The sequence below is a fragment of the Cibotium barometz genome, chromosome 4 (assembly GCF_041138505.1).
Source record: "Cibotium barometz isolate CiBa-2024 chromosome 4, ASM4113850v1, whole genome shotgun sequence".
NCBI lineage: Eukaryota > Viridiplantae > Streptophyta > Polypodiopsida > Cyatheales > Cibotiaceae > Cibotium > Cibotium barometz.
The window spans coordinates 61376497-61395342 of NC_141049.1; the positions used below are offsets into that span (position 1 = coordinate 61376497).

General features: G+C 44.9%; 1 protein-coding gene across 1 annotated transcript; it reads right to left on the bottom strand.

Annotated features, from left to right (window-relative positions):
- Positions 1-560: 560 nt before the first annotated feature.
- Positions 561-18476, bottom strand: LOC147639467 (sodium/calcium exchanger NCL2-like). The gene is made up of 7 exons (XM_086791739.1): positions 17825-18476; positions 7718-7915; positions 7408-7589; positions 2977-3125; positions 2439-2727; positions 2015-2329; positions 561-1025 (listed from the first exon to the last, which is right to left on the bottom strand). The coding sequence occupies exons 1-7, from the start codon at positions 18339-18341 to the stop codon at positions 777-779; spliced, it is 1899 nt and encodes a 632-aa protein (XP_086647865.1). The 5' UTR covers positions 18342-18476; the 3' UTR covers positions 561-776.
- Between the last annotated feature and the right edge of the window lie 370 nt (positions 18477-18846).

The following is an 18846-nucleotide window of genomic DNA, read 5'->3' on the forward strand; positions in this document are numbered from 1 at the left end:
TAAATAAATAATGCCGAGTTTACTGTGTCTGACAGTCCAAAAAAGGCATCGCGATGTGGATCAATGCCATCCATTGATATCACTTGTCAAGGATCTTTAAGACCTTGTGGTAGTGGTAGCTGAGGGGCGTAATCTTGTGTTAATGAGCTTCCATATTGTTAATCCAAATTGCATGGTTAATTATATACAAATCTGAAGAGAGGAGGGAGAATTTTCGTGTGTGTGTGTGTGAGTGAGAGCGAGAGAGGTATTAACATCGGTAAAATGCAACACGAGGGCATATACGACCAACAGTGTGTGTGTGTGAGAGAGAGAGAGCGCGCTTATAGGGAAACACGTGAGTCGATGCAAACACGGCCAAGGGTCAAGGCCCCCTCAAGCTAACCGACTAGAACGCATGAAGCATGAAGGTGAAGGCAACACACCCGTGCACATTAGATAGCGCTAAGCGCAGCAACAAGGCAACAAGACACTGGCATCTAGACAGGAATGGGAGAGAGTTCGTGAGTTCTCAAAGAGCTTGGCACCTTGCCTTAGTTTGGTTTTACAAATTCTCATCAAGCAAGGCAAAGAAAATTTTCAAATTGCAAATAAAGTGTGCGAGCACTGACAAACATGTTATTTTTCCCCCGAATCTTTTTTTAAAAAAGCCACAAAGAATAATTCTTCTCAGGCTTTGAAACCCCGCAATTTTGGGGAGCAAGATGACTCATGGCGCAGTGTTTTTTTTTTTTAAAGATCGGGAAAAAAAAAACAGAATGCAGCCGTTTGTTTTGTTACTCCCAGCCTGCAGCATAATCCAGAACTGCAACGAGGCCAAGAGACAAGGGGTACAGCAGCAGAGCAATGCCAGCCATCCACGTTGGAAAGACCTTGCGAAAAGACGCCAAGACGCCCATCACAATGGTCACCACGCACACCACCAGCACCTCCGATGAGAAATCCCACACCAGCTGCCGGCCATACACCACAGCCAAGAATATCCCCAAACCCATTGTATTGTTCATCGTCACACCACCATAAATCTGCACACATACATACCCAGCAACAGCTATCAAATCTATCTCACAAACCGCACAGCAGGCACACACAAGGCCAACAGTAGATCATCTAAACAAGGATAAGATCTTTTCCACGATCCATCATATGCAAGCGCGCAAACATGGGCGACAGTCGATGGTGCACACAGGTGAACGATGGAGTTTAACAAGGTTTCTATGATACCTCCTTTACACTCTCAAGAGTAACTCGGGTGTACAGCCTATGAGTAGACATATGTACGACCACTAAGGTCTTTAGAGTTAGACTAAAAGGTGAGCTATTTCCAGGCATCTGCGTGTATGTGAGTCTTCTCCTGAGCTTCTAGATGGGTTAGTTACAGCACCATGCAACTACATTTTCCGTCTTATCAATGTCCAATATCCAATATGGTTCACTTGCAGTCTAAATCTTATTGAACTTTTAGGACTGCTTTTAGGGAGGATGCTATTCCAAGTGCTGCTTTTGAGCCAGCTATGCTTCTCTGAACAGCAGCCTAGTCTTCTACTGTGAACTGTGAACTGTGAACTGTGCTAGCATCTAAACAAAGCTAAAAGATCAAGCATGCAATTCCTGTTTCCTGTGGCTAAGCATCACGCTTGCTGGTCATGGTCCTTGGAACTTAGTCCTTCTAGAAGGACTATTCATAGCCTGCCTCTGTAGGAAAAAAAATCTTTCAGTACATAAGAAGTCCTAGTTTCCATCTTTATGCAGGTCACACATAGGAACCCAAAAAACCTGGCAGCCCTTACAACCATAAGAAACCCTAGTTTCCATGGACCATAGAAACCCAAATTTCAAGGTACTACGAGGAACATACCCTTGGCTGACGTGAAGTCATCAAGTTATCCACACTTACATCACTCGCCAATATGCACTTCGAATAGAGGTACCCAAAATACCTGGCAGCCCTTACGGACTAAACAGAGACTCAAGACGAACTTAAACTAAAAAAACACCAGCACTGCTAGCTTACCTGAGAGTAGGTCAATGACATGTTCCTCTTCTTCTGGCGAGCAGAAAACACTATGGATGACACTGCTTCACTTGAGTTCGAAGCAAAAGGAAGCAGCACAAAGGAGATAAAGAAGGAAGGGATGTTGCTAGCTGTTGAAAAGTCAGTCACAGCATCAACCAGCGGATCTGCAAACACAGCAGCCATGATAGTGCCTCCGATCACCAACACCACTGCTTTCCTGATGATCTGGGTTCTAGTGGGAGGGTTGCCTTGTCCTTCATCCTCTTCCTCATCATCCTCGATTTGCAAAAGCTCATTTACATAGCTCTCAGCCTGGATCCAGAGGAATACATGGTATATAACAAGGGCAAAAAAAAAAAAAACTTAGGATGCTACTGTTCTTAAAGAAAACATCACACTGATTTCAAAGAAAACATCTCACTTCTTCCCTCCGGTGTCCAATAGTATGACGACGATGGAGCTTCAAATCTCTACACCATTTTTGTGTCCCGTTTATAAACTCATCAAGTGAGATTTTATTATCTAGGTCCACATCGTACTCTGTCATAAAATGGTCCACCATTTCGTCATTCACATACTCATGAACTCCAGCTCTCTTTGGCATGAGCTCGTCATTGGCACGGTTGTGAGCTAGAGTTGCCCTTAGCATGAGTCCAACTTCTGGCTTCGTCAGAGCACCGTCCTTGTCTCTGTCAATTGCATTGAACAGCCTGCAACAACACAATTAAGATTTCCTCAGGATAGCTCCTCAACAAACACGACACTAGCAGAAAATATGCCCACAACAAAAACTTGGGGTCTTTACAGACAGATCAGATCCCCGACTGTTCGAAGAGGCATGTAGCAGGATATCTCCGTCCATGAAGAATGGGTGGGTAAGATGCCACTTTTCAGGGGCTGAGGTTCTGTCTGTAAAGACTCTCAGGCTATGGAGTTGAAAGATAGTACTCTACACTCACGCCTTAGCGAAGTCAATATCCAGTTCCCCCTTTTCATTTATAAGGTTTGATTTATCAAATCTCCTGACAAGTCGTTCCATAGTCCTAGCCTTAATGACCATTTTTTGTGCTACTTCTTTCCGTCGTCGTTGTATCCATGGAGAGAAAACCTGCATCATTACAACACATATCAGATAGGCCTTATAATCAGAGATTAATCGCATGAGCCCGCATGAAAAAGAAATACAACGTGAGTTGGCGCAAGCAAATAAAACAATCTCAAAACTGCTTACCACATTGAAGAAAACCAAGTCACCCATATGGTTCTGGTTTACCATCTGCGAAATCGTGTTGAGACTTGGAGCTCGCACTGCTGCTAACCCTGCCCAGTTGCCGACTACTGCCCCCGCTTCTCCTTGTTGCCCCCCGCCTTCGCTACAGCCCCCGCTGCCCTTGCTGCGCCCCGCCTCTGCCCCCCGCTTCTTTCCCTGCACCATCCGTCTCCCTCTTCGCCCTTTGCTATTCCTTTATTCCTTCAGCATCTGTTTTTAATCGGATTCAAGTCGGCCGCCCACCATTGATTGGTCTTACGGCTTTCGCCACAGCCAATCGATCTTCACCTCCAGAATCATCAATTTTTGGCAAGATAAACTCACCTCTTTCCAACACGACATTGACATCGAGGTCCGGACCACTCTTATCACGAGGGTTTATGGCTCCTCGCTCGCATAGGCCCGTGAATAGCTTCTAGCAACTCTCCCTAGCTGATTGTGCACTTCCAAGATACACGTTTGCTTGGTCCAGACTTCTTCGAGGTGCACTTTCTTTCTCCGGAAGCTACTTCTATGGTGTTGGTTAGCATCCCCTTTCCTCTTGGCCCTAGGAAGATCTTCTTTCAGTACCAGGTGGGCTTTGATCCAGTGGTGGAGGATCAGTGCTTTACCTCGGTCTCATTGTGGTTCCCTGCTCTTCCTCGGTCTTATTGCAAGCTCTTAGCTTCCATAGGGACATCCTTTGGCCAAATTTTAGAGGTATTGCCCCTTTCGGGCTCTCCTGCCTCAGCTTTCGCGGCTCTTACCGTGGTGTACCTTGAGTTTTTGTGGTTGTTCCTAATGCATCAAATATAGAAGATCATATCATGCTTCAAAGACCCAACGGCTCTCATTTCCACCAGAGGATGGAGATTGCAAGCAGACCCAACTTGTCGTCTCGCGAACAGGGCCACATTGCTAAATATTGTCCCAAATCAAGGCAGCGTGGTCCTACACAAACTCCAATTGCCCCTATGTCCCAACAGACCACACAGCGCTGGGTTGTGGTTAGAAAAGGCATGCGCCCTCGGACCCCCGTACCTGCCTCTTTACCCTTACCCCTAGAGGAGCACCCCAACCCTTGTGCGGCTCTTACCTCACAGGATGTGGATCCTTCTTTGGAGGATGAGGCTATGCAGGCATAGCATTTAGATCCCTTGCAGGAGCATTCCAGTTACAGGATGATTGCACCCCTGAGGATGATGCTGCGCACTCGCATTATCATGGTACCTCTCCAGTTTTGAGGGCTAGCCTAGCTTGTTCCCAGAGTAGGAAAAATAGGTAAGATTTTCATCGTCAGATTTTCCCTCCCTTACCCATGTGAGACGTACCCCCGTCTCTAAAGGGGGTCCTTTGTCGACCACGAGATCTGGTCATTCCTACTCTGAGTCCTTATGAGCATTGTCTCATGTAACATTCAAGGTCTTGGGGGTTTTTTTCTCCATCGGCACGCAAAAACAGATTGTCAAAACTCAGCTCTTGCAAGAGCATAAACTTCCCACTCACTTCCCTTCCAAATTTGAAATTCAAATTCAAATCTTAAAATCCAAATTCAAATGCCAATGTGGGAGATCACGCAAGCTTCTCTCGGGACACACCTTTTGGTCACCACCATTGGTACCAAGGTGGTGTTTGTATTTCTGTTTCATCCATGGTTTTGCCTTGCATCATTGGACATGGTGCCATTTTACCTACGAGAGTGCAGTGGATCTTTCTTATGCAAGGTGTTACATGCATTGGTATTCTTAACCTCTATGCTCCAAACCATAGAGGTGAGAGAATTGTCTTTTGGAAATCTCTCACTACATTGATGCCTTAGGCTAACCATTGGATTATTGGTGGGGATTTTAACATGGTTGAGATGCCAATGGATAAAAGAGGTGGACATGAGGGCTTGGTGCATCCTTTTGAGAGAACGTCTTGGGAGAGGTTTATACTCTCCATTCATGGTAGAAATAGTTGGCATGAGGATGACATTCCAAGGAAACCATCCACTCTTCTTTATTCATGGTCTAACAAGATAGGGGATGCAGGATGCATTTATGCACGGTTAGACCGATTGTATGTGGATGATTGGGTGCGTGACATAGGGGGCCATACTTTTATTGTGCAAGCACTCCAAAATTGGACCATTGCACAATGGTTTTATGCATTAGAGATCCGAATCGTCATGGATCAACACCTAATGTAAGCATCCTTGATCATTTGTTCTCACATGCAGAGCTATCACGTTAGACGCTTGATATTTGGAGATCTCATGATTTGTTGGAGGCCTCGCAATGCCTGGCCTCTAATCTCTCTAATATTAGCGACTTTTATCACATGTGTGCCCTTTCTAAGAGGCAAGAGACCTTGGATTTAGAAAGGGTTATTAGACATAGACTGGCTGCCTTACAGAGAGCACGAGAAACATCCTCATGCTCACTGGGTTGTAGACTCTTTATGTACTGTTAGGGGGCAGAGCTTCATCACACTTTTGAGCAATGTGCGGAGTACCACTACCATGCTCAAGAATCCTTTTGGACCCAGATGGGTGGCAGATGCAACAAACATTTCTTTGCTATCACGGCCCATCTCATGCCAAAGATAGTGTCAGGCAATTGACAGATTGCCACTTATTTCTATCGCGCCGGCGTCTTAGGGCTCAGCCTCATTTTGACTTGAGACACAGGGCACAGAGGAAGGTTTGAAATGCATTGCCACATTTGATTTACTGAGGAGATGTGTGCCATTTTGGATGCCCCTTTTTCTATGCAGGAGTCGTGCTCTTCATGCCTTACCTCATGTGGTAAGTGTCCAAGGGAGGGAGGTCTCTCTCCTATTTTTTTCATTACTTTTTGGGATGAGATTGGGACAAAGATCACATCCGCTCTCCAAGAGATGTGGAACACAAGTTCTATGCCTTCTTCTCTCATTGAGGGGATTATCTTCCTTATCCCTAAAAGTGGGGATAAGACCTTGATTGGACAGTGGAGACCTATCACTTTACTTGGGACCGCATATAAGATTCTTGCTACGGGAGTGAGCGTTAGACTGCAGCCAATTTTGCAGGATGTCATTCATGATACTCATAATGGATTCTTATATCATACGCCTTCTCAAAATCCAAAAGCAAAATGGCTACAGGCTGATTACTTATTTTGGACCATTCAACGGCCTCCCAAAATAAGAAAATGTTATCAAAGATGCTCCTTCCGTGGGGGACTTCCTTGAGGGTACTCTTAGCCACATGGGTTTCTCTCAGAGATGGATCAGGGTAGTTTCATGCATGTATTGTGAGTGCAGGAACTCGAACCTGATTTAATCCTTAGTTTACTGCTTCAATGGCCATGCAGGTAGAGGTATCACTGCTGCTACTGGTTGGCGACAGAAACAGCAGCGCATGGAGGCGGATGGCAGCAACTAGATGGTGTCGGTGGTAGTGTTGTACGGCAACGTCGACACAGCTATAGGTGGGGGAGATGTGGGTAGTAGGGATGCCCAGCTGAATGGCACGAAAGGGCAGAGCGTGTGGGCAGCACACAAGTGCGCCGCTGGTGGCGAAGGGTGGTTGCATGGCTGCATTAGGAGAGGTTCATGGTGGCGTTGCTTCACATGGCAGCACAGTAGAGGTGTTGGCAGGAGAAGAGCGGATGCAAACAAATGGGTGAAGTGGTGCAGCACAGGTGAGCTAGCCTAGCTCTGATACCATGTGGGTTGACATGGTACCCGAAGAGCCTACATATGGAGAGAGAGAGAGAGACAGAGAGAGAGGAACTGTAGAGAATGAGTGTATTTCACAACTCAATGATTACTTGATTGTTTGATGTGTGAACCTTCACCAAGTACAATGCTTTTATAGGCATATAGCCTATAAAAGACTGGATGAATTGACACATGGCACCCTTATCATATCCACGCCTAAGAGGATGGTTCACACACACAAGGCTCGAAATCCGAAAACCTCAAAATCTCCATATCGAATTCAGTGTGTAATAGATTATAAGATTACGCTTTAAGAAAAAGGTAAATCATTCAAAACCAAATTAATATGTCTACATTTTATAACTATCATGTTCTAATTTTCTCCATTTTGGGTCAGGGTATAGAAAGAAAGTTCAAATTCACTGTTTCATGGGGTTAAGTCTAAAGGATAGCAAACCTGGTAAAGGCAGTAAGCTAAGAGCCCACCAAGAGACAGCACACAAGCTATGAGTACAGGAATGTTTCCAGTGGCTGAAAAGTGGAATATTCTTGGTAGCTGGGCTGCAATGAAGGGAATAATAGACAAGATCATAATTCGGGCAGAAAGCTTGGTCAAGTCGTCATTTTCAACTCCAGTTCCTGTGGGAAGCAGCTTATACGATCAAAATGCAAGCTTCTACTGGTTCCAAATCAAATGGAAACTAGTAGCATAAAAAAGAAGCAACATCCCCACAAATAGACATGGGTGAAGTAGTAGTAGTATATACCTGTCAGATCAAAAGACCTGGTGAGCTTCTTGTCTATAGCTGTAAGCTTGCCATTTTCAACCTCCAAATCACACCGTCCAAGCAAAAGGCAGCTTCCCCACAAAACTGTTAAGAGCATCACAATTGATCCAGCTAACAAACCGATGCCGACCAATACCTGTTCCTGAGCCTCAGCTTGAGTACCGCCTAAGCCAGAAACTATAAACAACCACCACATTGGATGCACTTAATCTACAATACGACTTCCAATCAAGGCAAATAAAGACTGGGACATGCAAAGGACAGGTAAACATTGCTGTTTTACTCCAATTCAAAATTACTCTGATTGTTTATGAATGAAAACAGCCTCCAGATTTTGTCGAAGTGCAACAAAATATAGGACATGCATTGAAAGGCACCAACAGACAACCACAGCCATATCTAAAAGTAGTCCCGTGATTGGAAGGTTGTTAAGCAAGCAAGTACTTTTATACAGATACATGGATGTGTGCACGACACACACACCTTCATTTGTATCAAAGACTTTTTAAGTGTCTTTATCATATAAAACTTTTTAAGTGTCTTTATCATATAAAACTTATTGGTGAGCCTAAGTGGCACTAAAACCCATAGCTTAAACTGCAAAAAAAACTAGACGATACCTAAACACTTATTTGCTTAAACACAGTAGACCCACATTTAGACGACGCCTAGACATAGATGATAATGCATAGATGTTAAGGACATTTAAGTCTCCTGCACACATGATAATGCAAAGTAGTTAAGTACATTTAAGTGTCCTACATTCAAAACATGGCCCTTATCAGTTCAAGGATAAGTATGTTAAGTACACCAGTTGTTTCATATGCATAAATACACATTATATAAGTGAATGCATAGCCACGACATACATGCATGCTATATACACCACTTTTTAAATATAAAAACCATGCTAAATCTCAAATACCTATCAATTAATCAAGGTTAAGCATACATGATATCTTGCTTGTTGGACTTTTTAGCAATCTGTATGTGACTATACAAACTTTACAGACCATGGTGTTAAGTATGAGTATTATATGCATGCATAATACAGCCCTGAAGAGACATGTGATAAAACCTTTAATCCAGCTAGACTACACATTTGTTTCATCATTGGACATACAACCCATACATATTAGGGCTTCGTCCTATAAACAAGCTTCATAGAGGACTTGAATATAGAAGCTGGCTAAGCGACTACAAACCTAAGAGCCAAATAGAGTTGCTTGTCTATCTAGACCCCTTGATAGTTTTAGAGGGACGCAATCGACACAAGATTGAATCCTTAATTTTTTGGGGAGTTGCTACCCAGACAGGATTCGTCAAGGAGCGCAGTATCCTTGACAACATTTTCACCTTCTGGGAGGCGACGGCCCGAGCTAGATTTCTCGGCGAGGACCTGGTCGTTATGCTTCTCGACTTTGAGAAGGCATACGATAGAGTCGATTGGGGTTTCCTAGAGGGCACTATGCTTCGCTTGGGTTTTGAGCCAATCTGGATTCGAGGGGTAGCGGCTTTGTATTCCACAGCTCATAGCCAGGTGCTGATGGCAAGAGGACGGGGGCCGAGTTTTGAGTTGACCAAATCAGTCCGTCAAGGATGCCCTCTCGCCCCGTTTCTTTTTCTCTTCTTTGCTGAGGCCATGAGTATGTATCTGACAGCAGAGGAGGTTGGTTTGAGAGGACTCCAGCTCCCAGTCCGGGGAGAGGACCTGCTCGATTCTGAGTTTGCTGACGACACGGGATTATTTTTGCATGGCCAAGAGGCCAATCTTCAGAGGGCAGAGCAGTCGCAACAGGTTTTTGGGGCAGCTTCGGGAGCATTGATAAATTGGCGCAAGACAGTGGCCTTTTGGATCAGTAGCGCTCCCACTCCAGCATGGAGCCCAGACCCGGGTTTTAGATGGATTCCTCCTGGCACAGCAGTGCGGTATTTGGGATGCCAGATTGGACTTGATTTGTCACCTGAGCAGCAGATCGCCCCGCTTCTTCTGAGTATTCGGAAGAAGCTTTTGTATTGGAGTACAGCTCGGCTATCCTTGGCTAGGAGGGTGGTGGTGACAAATCAGGTGCTTTTAGCGACCATGTGGTACATCACGTCTTGCTGGATCTTCTCGAGCTCTTGCATCAGCCAGGTACAAAGTCTGATCAGGAACTTTCTTTGGTCTGGGCGGGACGGTCAGCCAGCCCGGGCTAAGGTTGCTTGGGCAGTTATTACTCTTCCGTTGGCCCCGGGGGGCTTGGGCATTATAGATCCAGTTGATCACAGTAGAGCCTTATTGGGGAAGCTTATTGTTCGGGGGCTGCTTCCAGGCGCTGAGCCTTGGAAGGAGCTTCTTTTTCAGCGACTGCAGGCTAGGGCTCCTCCAGCAGGGGACACTTGGGCACCAGAGATACGATGGATCTTCATAGAGATGAGGAGGACAGGCCTCAATAGAGGATGGGAGGACAGATTTGCCTTGAGCATCCTGCGAGCTTGGGAGCTGCTAAGACCGGGGCTTTCTCAGAGACCTCCTACTTGTGATGAGAAGCGGGCCAAACAGCCACTCATATGGAGCCCCGCGGTACACATTGAGCAGGGTCATATGCTGGGTTCTCGGCCTCGTCTAGCCTGGGGACCATTGGCGGCAGGCCCAGCACGCAGTTTTGGAGACTGGCAGGCCTTTTGCAGTCTCCCAGAGGAGGTCCAGGTGGAGAGGCTGAGTCACTTCAGAGGGGGGCTGATTATGCGGGATGACATTCAGGAGGCACTCACTGAGGAGTGGTTCACGCCCTTCGAGCCAGCGGCCCCACGGTGGATGGGAGCCTTTACACAGTTGGAGATCCTGATTGCTGTCAGAGCTTGCACTGAGGATGGTAGATGCCTCTACTATGAGATCCAGGATGAGGGCAGATTTCAGAGAGTGGAGGCGGTGTCACCTTTGGTTGCAGAGTGCATCTTTCAGAGGATACGGATAGTGGCCGCCGCTTCCAGGAAGTGGCATATTGATCCAGACCCTGCAAATGTGGACTCTGATTGGCGCATTTGGGCATATGATGCGCGCCCTTTGGCCCGGCTCCAGTGGGACCCTGGCGAGTACGAGTGGCATGATCCTTATGCGTCCCCCAAGGCCACAGAGATTACCTTCTTCCAGTACACTGTTCGGTTGGGGAGGCATATTCTGACCACGAGGAGGATGGTCTCTCTAGCCGCAGCGGAGCATTGGCGGCTACTACAGGGACTCTCACAGGAGTTCCTGGAGGATTTTTGGGCCAGGCTCTGGGCTAGTCGACAGGCACGTAGGATCTCGACTTTTCAGTGGGCTGGTTGCCCACAGGGGCTCTGTAGTTGGCACCTGGCTTGTATACAGTGGTCTTCCGGCGGCCTGTGTCCGATGCGGCCACCCTTTGGAGACACAAAGACACTGCCTATGGGACTGTCCACAGGCGCAGCAGATTTGGCTGAGGATGCTGCGCATTTTGGTCCCCCTCTCTCCAGAGGGCATATGTATACGTGGGGTGCCGCTGCTTGGTCGACATCATCAGGGCCTGCTCTGGGATACAAGACCGAGCAGGACAGCCAGGCCATCAGATTCATTAGGGGCCAGCCTCGCCTTGTTCCTTCACCGGACTTCTCGTCCGCCGTCTAGACACAGGAGAGGGATCTACGTTGGGAGCTCCTCAGCAGCCTCACCATCTGGTTCACCTAGAGAGCCCGGTGTTTCAGGGCCTTTGAGGGGAGACTGGAGCCACCAACAGAGACTGTTCGGGGGATTTGGCAGGAGCTGATCCACACCCTGCGCGGACTGTATGACCGCATCCGGGGGCGACTCGGATACGGCGATCTTGCGGCGCCAGGCCTTCCACACCACTTGGCGCAGCGGCCCCTTCTATACACTACACGCGGGAGCCCCCCGCTGGCATTACAGGCCACCTGTTTGGCTTTTCCCCCCTCCTATTGTACGATATAGCTTTCAGTTTTTTGTACTGATCTTTGTACCTTTTTGCACCTAGGGAGAGTCTCCCTAGCTGCCTTGATTGGATCTCTGCTCTGCCTTCTTATGAGAGCAAGAGAGGTTTTTTGTAGCCCAGTGGGCGGTTTTTTTTTAACTAATGAAAGGATCTTTTCTCGAAAAAAAAAAAGATTGAATCCTTAAGACTACTAGTCAAGTACAATCAAGCATAAAGGCAAGCACTTAAAGAGACTATGCAGAAATTTCATGTGGTGTGGCAATGCAAAGGAATCCAAAATGCCTAAAGTTGCATGGCAAGTCTATGCCCTGCCTAAGAATAAAGGTGGATTAAGCATACCAAACATCATTGATGTAGCAGACCGTATGGCTACTAAATGGATAGTGAGAAGCCTTGTATGGGCAGTACTTCTTAACGGAAATGTGGACAACTTCTTACAATCGTACCTTCACCAATGGAAGAAGATTCCCAAAATGATGCTCCACTAAAAATAAAAGCACAAGGAAGCCTCTAGTCAGATCGATATGGCAAGCCTAGAATAGATATAAGGTAGAAAGTAAGATCAGGAAACATGTTGGTATTCTACACTTGGACTCCATCTGGTTTTCCATGGTAGTGGGAAATTGTATATCAAAAAAACTTGTACAAACATGCCCACAAACTTCACAAAAAGGGCATTTGTACTTGGGCTGATCTGTGGTGCACGAATAACCAAAGGTAGTTGACTCATTACGAGCTAAGGGGTTGCTATAGCAAGCCCCCCCCCCCCCCCCCCCCTCTGCACTGCAAGCTGAATAACAGATGGAACCTATTGAGGGGGGACATAAACAATGGGATTTCAAGTTCTCAAAAATCTGGTCTTGCTCAGTGATCCCACCAAAAAAATCTTGCCTGGTCTGGCTAATTATGCACAAAGCCCTATGAACCAATGCTAGAGCCCATCAAATAGGATTTGGGGATAGTATATGCCCTACATGTAAACGGGAACAAGAAACTATTACACATCTATTCATTGGATGCCCCCACAGCAGGGACGTACTTCAATTCCTGAATCTACGTGTCTCCCCTCTTTAGAATTGGGAACTTAAATGGCTTTGCAGAAGTGTGGAATACTAGACCCATCAAATAGGATTTGGGGATGGTATATGCCCTACAACAGGTAAACGTGAGGAAGAAACCATTACACATCTATTCATTGGACGCTTCCATAAATAGGGAAGTACTTTAGTTCCTGAATCTATGTATCTCCCCTCTTGAAAATTGTGAACTTAAATGGTAGGAAATCTTATCAGGGCAACGGCTAAAGTGCTCTACAGAAGTGTGGAATGTCATGCGTGGTGAATACTTGTAGGTTGTTTGGATTAATTGAAATAACTACTGCACTATATGCTATCCTAACACTGCACTAATTAATTTATATAAACTTCCAAAAGGAAAATTTAAATTCAAAATCCAAATATGCATGTTTACAAAAGGGAGGTAAATAATTGTGAAAGTAAATGTAAAATTTTAAAAAGGGATATTTTAAATATATGTATGCTCACATATGCTATATGAGTTTTTACAGAGTGATCTCTGTAGAGCAAAGATTACAGAGTGCTCACATATGCTATATGAGTTTTTACAGAGTGATCTCTAGAGCAAAGATTACACAACAAAAGTTCTCTTTTGATGGCCATCATCTTTGCCCTGAAAAAAAAAAAGACATGAGGTCAATTCAAACATTTTTCACCTTCGGAATGTACGTTCTAATGGGCTTTTAGAACTTTACAAGTCTTGAAGGGCCATAATGCTTTAAAAACGAGCACAGACGAAAAGCAAGCCTAATCACAAGTATATTAGTTTAAAATGTGACTTACTAATGATATTGAGTGGAGTATAAATATCTTGATGTAAATCTCTAATGATATTGAGTGGAGTATAAATATCTTGATGTAAATCTCTAATTAGTGCAGCCAGTTAGGACAGCATATAGTGTCAGCATCAGTATCATCAATCTCATCTGGGGCATGGAACCCTGTAGGCAGACAAACAGTTGTCGATAGTAGCCAGCGTAGGGTCCCAAACACTAGGCAGGGCAGTACCCAATTGAGTGGCCAGCAGTGGGACATACCAGGCAGAAGTGTAGCATTGTAAAGAAGGAAATAATGAATATTTATCCAGCGTATCTGGCCGACAGCAGGGGGGGATTGGCCGACCTGGTCCTCACCGTGATATATAAGCAACAAGACATAATTCACTTGACCATTCAGTAATTCAGCAGTTCATCCATTGCATTCATCAGTAGAAGCTATGTAGAGGGGCCAAGGTCACCCATATGGCGGCTCACCATAGGCCTAATCTACGTACAAGCATTCATCAACCTTTTTGTACATATATAAATAAAGAAAACCGTGACACTCAATCTCTCTCTTCTTCTCTCTCTCCTCTGCCTTAATTATCTCATTAATTAGCATCAATGGTGGATCATCAATACAGTAACGCTTCCGTGCATGCAACACTAGATCGCTTAAATTCTAACACCTTCCCTTGATCAAGCATTCATACCACATAGGGTGTGCTTGGATCAAGTATACCACAAAGAAAAAAATTACTAAGATAGAAAATGCCCCACGGGCTATAAAATGCCATACGTAGCAAATTCTAGAATAATGTGTCGAAAAAGTTGGCCACTTCTTTATCTCGCTGCTTTGTCTTGCATTTCCCTTTCTCCCCTTCATCCTTCTTCCTTTTGAAGCAATCCTCGATGAAGTGTCCCTCTTCTTCATGCAATAGTAACAAGAATGAAAAGGCTTGGTGTTCTTCTCTTTGTCCTTGACTGTCCTTATATAGGCATTCTCTACTAAAACTTGTGTTGACGAGGTTCAAGCCTTGGAACCCTCCATGGGTGTTTCTCCTGCTTGAATTTTGCACCCATGTCGAGCTACCCCCTTTGCTTTTAGTAGCACACCGCACGGACTCAGGGAGGGCACCATTTTTTGCAAAAAACCCATTGCAAAAGGGTTTCCCCTTGGTTGCAAGTCAAGTAGAGTTCTTGAGCTATGAAGAGATCAAGTTGAGGGGCTCACATAGAGCGAATTCACAGTTAAAGTAGCTGCACTTTCATACATAATGTGCCATCTTCTACAACAGCACAAAGCTCAGATTAAGTTCTTGAGCTTAATGGACCTCTTTAAGCTAGTCTTAGAGAGGCTCTTTTCTCACGTGATATGGCTCTATTTTAAGCCCAACACAGAGCTATGGGGTAGAGCTCATTTATTCATCTCCAAGCTTGTATTTGGGTCTATAAGCATGTGCTTGTCTCACACAAAGCATCTAGGACACAAGGTGACTTAATATTGTAGAGATTAGCTTCTTTTCTGAGCACAAAATGAAGTTTCCTTTACACAATAAGAGAGGGAATAGCTAAACTTGAGATTAAACATATTTATCTCTTAAAATTAATGCTTAACCTTACCTAATAAGATTGCCTTCACACCAAGAAAAGGAAGCAACACCAAGTCAGCAAATAATTCCCACCAATGCTTTTGATCTGATGCGATTGAAGCTCTCTTTCACTCCCTTCTCAAGATTTATCATCCTCTTTCTCTCAAAAATTTCTAATTCTCCTCTTTCACTCCAAAAGAAGATTTCTATGTTCACAAAACAATGAGATTGACTCACAAAGCACTCTTTCTCTTTTATTCACACCCACAATGGTGTGCCCCAATTGAATCTTCCCTCTCTCAATCTCTCAACATGCCACTCACTAAGAGAATGAACATAATGCTCAAGAAGATTACACAAGCAATAATCACATACAAGCTCACAAAGAAAATTTTCCTTCTTGCTACTTCAAATGTGCCACCAAATGAGGCAACGGAATTAGCGAACAAGGAGATAACAAGCAACAAATGCACACAATGAATCTCTTACAAAAAATTGCTAGTTAATGATAAGAGAGAATGCTTGTGAACAAACCACATACACCCACACACTCCTCACATAGAGAAAAGGGAAGCTATGATACCATATTAAAAGACATGGTGTGAGCTTAGACTTGACAAGGATTAAATGAATTACTTAATGATGATGATCATCACTTAAGCTATACTCACACTAAAGTACAACATATACAAATAATTAAGATAAGATGAAATGTGACCAGTGAGTAATGGTGTGCGCTTAAGAGTCACCACAGACATAACCATGAAGACTATGCCAGTAGAGAGGGGGTAGAGAGCATCTTCCACAAAGGACCACCTAGATTACTTAGCACAAAGCAAGTACACAACTCATAGGTACTTCACACACTCTCCGCACACTCGAGATGTGATGTGAACACTTGTATATATAGGCCCCATGGAAGAGGGCGCCCAGAGCCCTTGAATCTCTTCACCTCCCTTGTATTTCTCACTTGACTCGTGATGCCTACATCAAGGGAATGTATCTACTAGAATTACATCTAGTAACTCTAGAAAATGAACCTTCTAGCCTTAGAACAAAGCATTCTAAAGTACCACTAAGGTTAGCACTAAGGATGGATGCTAGATCACTTAAACTCTAACACAAAATGTCCCTATCACTTCTCTCCCCACGGACCATGACATCCGAAAATTGTGACATCCTGAAATGGGTACATGGCGATGATTCCCTCACTAGAAACGAATTGGTCTGACCATGTCCATTCCCTCCATCTTCAAAACTAAGAGGTCTAAGGGAGTAGCTCTGGGCAGCAAGAAGAAAGAAAGAGGTTGCCCCGGTGCAAGGCAAGATGCCATAGAGTAGCCTCGTAGAAGAGGAAGAGTTGCTCGAGGTTTTGTGGGTTGTCGCAACTTATACTACAACAATCTCTCAAGCTCTGGGGCAAGGCTCCCAAATGAAGCGTACGCAAGGTTTTCTTATTTGCCTACTTGGCTATAGCCGATAGCAACCTAGCTATAGGACCCATACATCTAACATGAGGAATTGGGTTCTAGTTGCACATGAAATTCGGTACTCTCCCGACAAAAAATTTTAAAAACCACCTTAAGAAAACCTAGATATCCGCCTCCATGCTACCAGCATTGACTACTTGGTGAAATCCATAGTTTAGTTATTTTTCTAGTTTACCATCCCTAGTTTATCAACATAGCAACCTAGTTTACCTTTTTACGATCTCGAATTCGCAATCGGTGTCGGCTCCCCTAGTCTAGTTTTTGTCGGTAACCCTAGTTTATCACCCCTAGTTTACCTTCCCTAGTTTACTAAGATTCGACGGCCCAGAAATGGCAGTGAGTGGTAGGATGATATGTTGACCATAGACCCTACCTATAAGGGTCTTTAAGACCCCATGTGGAGATAGTGCTGAGACCATCACACATTCTACCCAAAACAAGGCCATTTTGACGGAATCCAACTTGTCACACACACCTTAAACGTCTTATCTTCATCAGGTTTAGAATGTCCCCTATCACTTCCCTTGTTTACTGAGATCCCACGGCCCAGAAATGGCAACGAGTGGCAAGATGATCTGTTGACCATAGACTCTACCTATAAGGGTATTTAAGACCCCGTGTGAGATAGTGTTGAGACGATCACACATTCTTAGTACCCAAATCAAGGCCATTTTGATAGAATCCTAGTTTGTTGCAAGAGCTTGAGACTGCAACTGCCATCATTTAGGGCCATTCTACCTCGAATCCGACTTGTCACGCACACCTTAAACGTCTTATCTACATCGGGTTTAGAATGTCCCCTATCATTCAAGGAAAAGTTATGCGTTCAATTCAAGGAAAAGTTTTGCATTCAACACTCAAGATGTGTTAAGGCCCTAAAGTTGTCTTTGTACACTAGCTAGAAAGTCCAAGTTGTGGTCTCGGTACAATACCTACCCTTGTATTGTTTCAAATTCATTCATGGGAAATGACTTTTGAAATGTCTTCCTCATAAGGAAAAATGTCCCTTAAAAATTTACAAAAATACCCTGGCGTTGTTTCAAATTTACAAATGGTGTGGGATATCGGGGCGAATTATATAATTATCGGCATAAAAGATTAAAAGTCCAAAGTACGGCACATGGTGTGACGCGCAAAGTAGAAAGTGCGAGCATGCTACCAACTTTTCAAACTTCCCAATGACAGAAAAACAAAGTGGACAGAGTGAGGGCATGGCCTACCCAAAATGAGAATGGAATCCGGAAGCGCGCCCACGATGGGGAGGAGGAGGCCACCAATGATGCCCGGATCCAACACAGTCAGAAGAAGCTCGCTGCCTACCGACAGCAATTTGGCCGCTACAAAGAGGAGGTAGCCGTAGGCGGCCAAAAGGAAGAGGTTTCCGATGACGGTGTCGGTGCAGGGCAGAACGCCATAGGTCGCCTCGCAAGACGACGAAGAGCTAATGGTTCTGAGGGAAGAGGGGGAAGAATTGCTGGTGTTTCCGGTAGAGGCCTCCTGTGAGAGACCGTCTTTGAGGTTCTCGCCGCCGTCGGTGTCGGAGATGAAGCCCCATCTGCCGGCCGAGGAGCTGACGGAGTCCAAGCCCAGCGCATGCCTGTTCAGGTCGCCGAGCTGCTCGTCATCATTCTGCGGCTGCTGCGCAAGCAGCGCTCGGGGGTGCGAGAAAGCAAGATGCGCTGAGAGTAACAGGAAGAGGAGGATGACGAAAGGAGAAGACATGGACAACACCGCCATGCCTACAAACAGTGCCTTCTACTGTGAACCTTTCCGGGAAGCGTTGCTGTTATCTCTTCTAACCATCTTCTTCCTCGTGAAGCTGAGCGTTTCTAAAACTGGAGCGTCAGAGCGAGCGCGAGAGAGAGAATTAAATTCCAACCTGGGCCTACAATACGGTTGGAGAGTGACTGAGCAGTACTGGCGAGTGGTGATTTAAGAAGAAAGACGTGCATATATATGATGACGCCATATGCTGTAACCGGTTTTCCTTGATTAAAATCTTTAACCAAACATGTTAAATTTTGATCGATTTCTTCAAGACAGTTTCGTCAACACGGAATTTCAACCCGTGTACTACACACTAAATGTCAGTTTTTTTAAAGCTTTGGTCCGGATGTAGATCTAGATTGAGATTTATAGAGAGAGAGAGATAGGGCTCAACAAGGAAGAAGATAGAGAGAGGGGACATTGTGGAGTAGCTTCTTTTGGTCAATGTAGCTTCTTTTCGTCAATCATCATGGGA

Excerpts from the sequence above, each read along its gene's own strand:
- LOC147639467 (XM_086791739.1), bottom strand. The coding sequence starts at position 18,341 with ATGGCGGTGTTGTCCATGTCTTCTCCTTTCGTCATCCTCCTCTTCCTG. Across the intron at positions 7,590-7,717 it reads CAGGTCTTTTGATCTGACAG|GAACTGGAGTTGAAAATGAC; the intron begins GTATATACTACT and ends TGCTTCCCACAG. Across the intron at positions 3,126-7,407 it reads TAGCTTACTGCCTTTACCAG|GTTTTCTCTCCATGGATACA; the intron begins GTTTGCTATCCT and ends GTAATGATGCAG.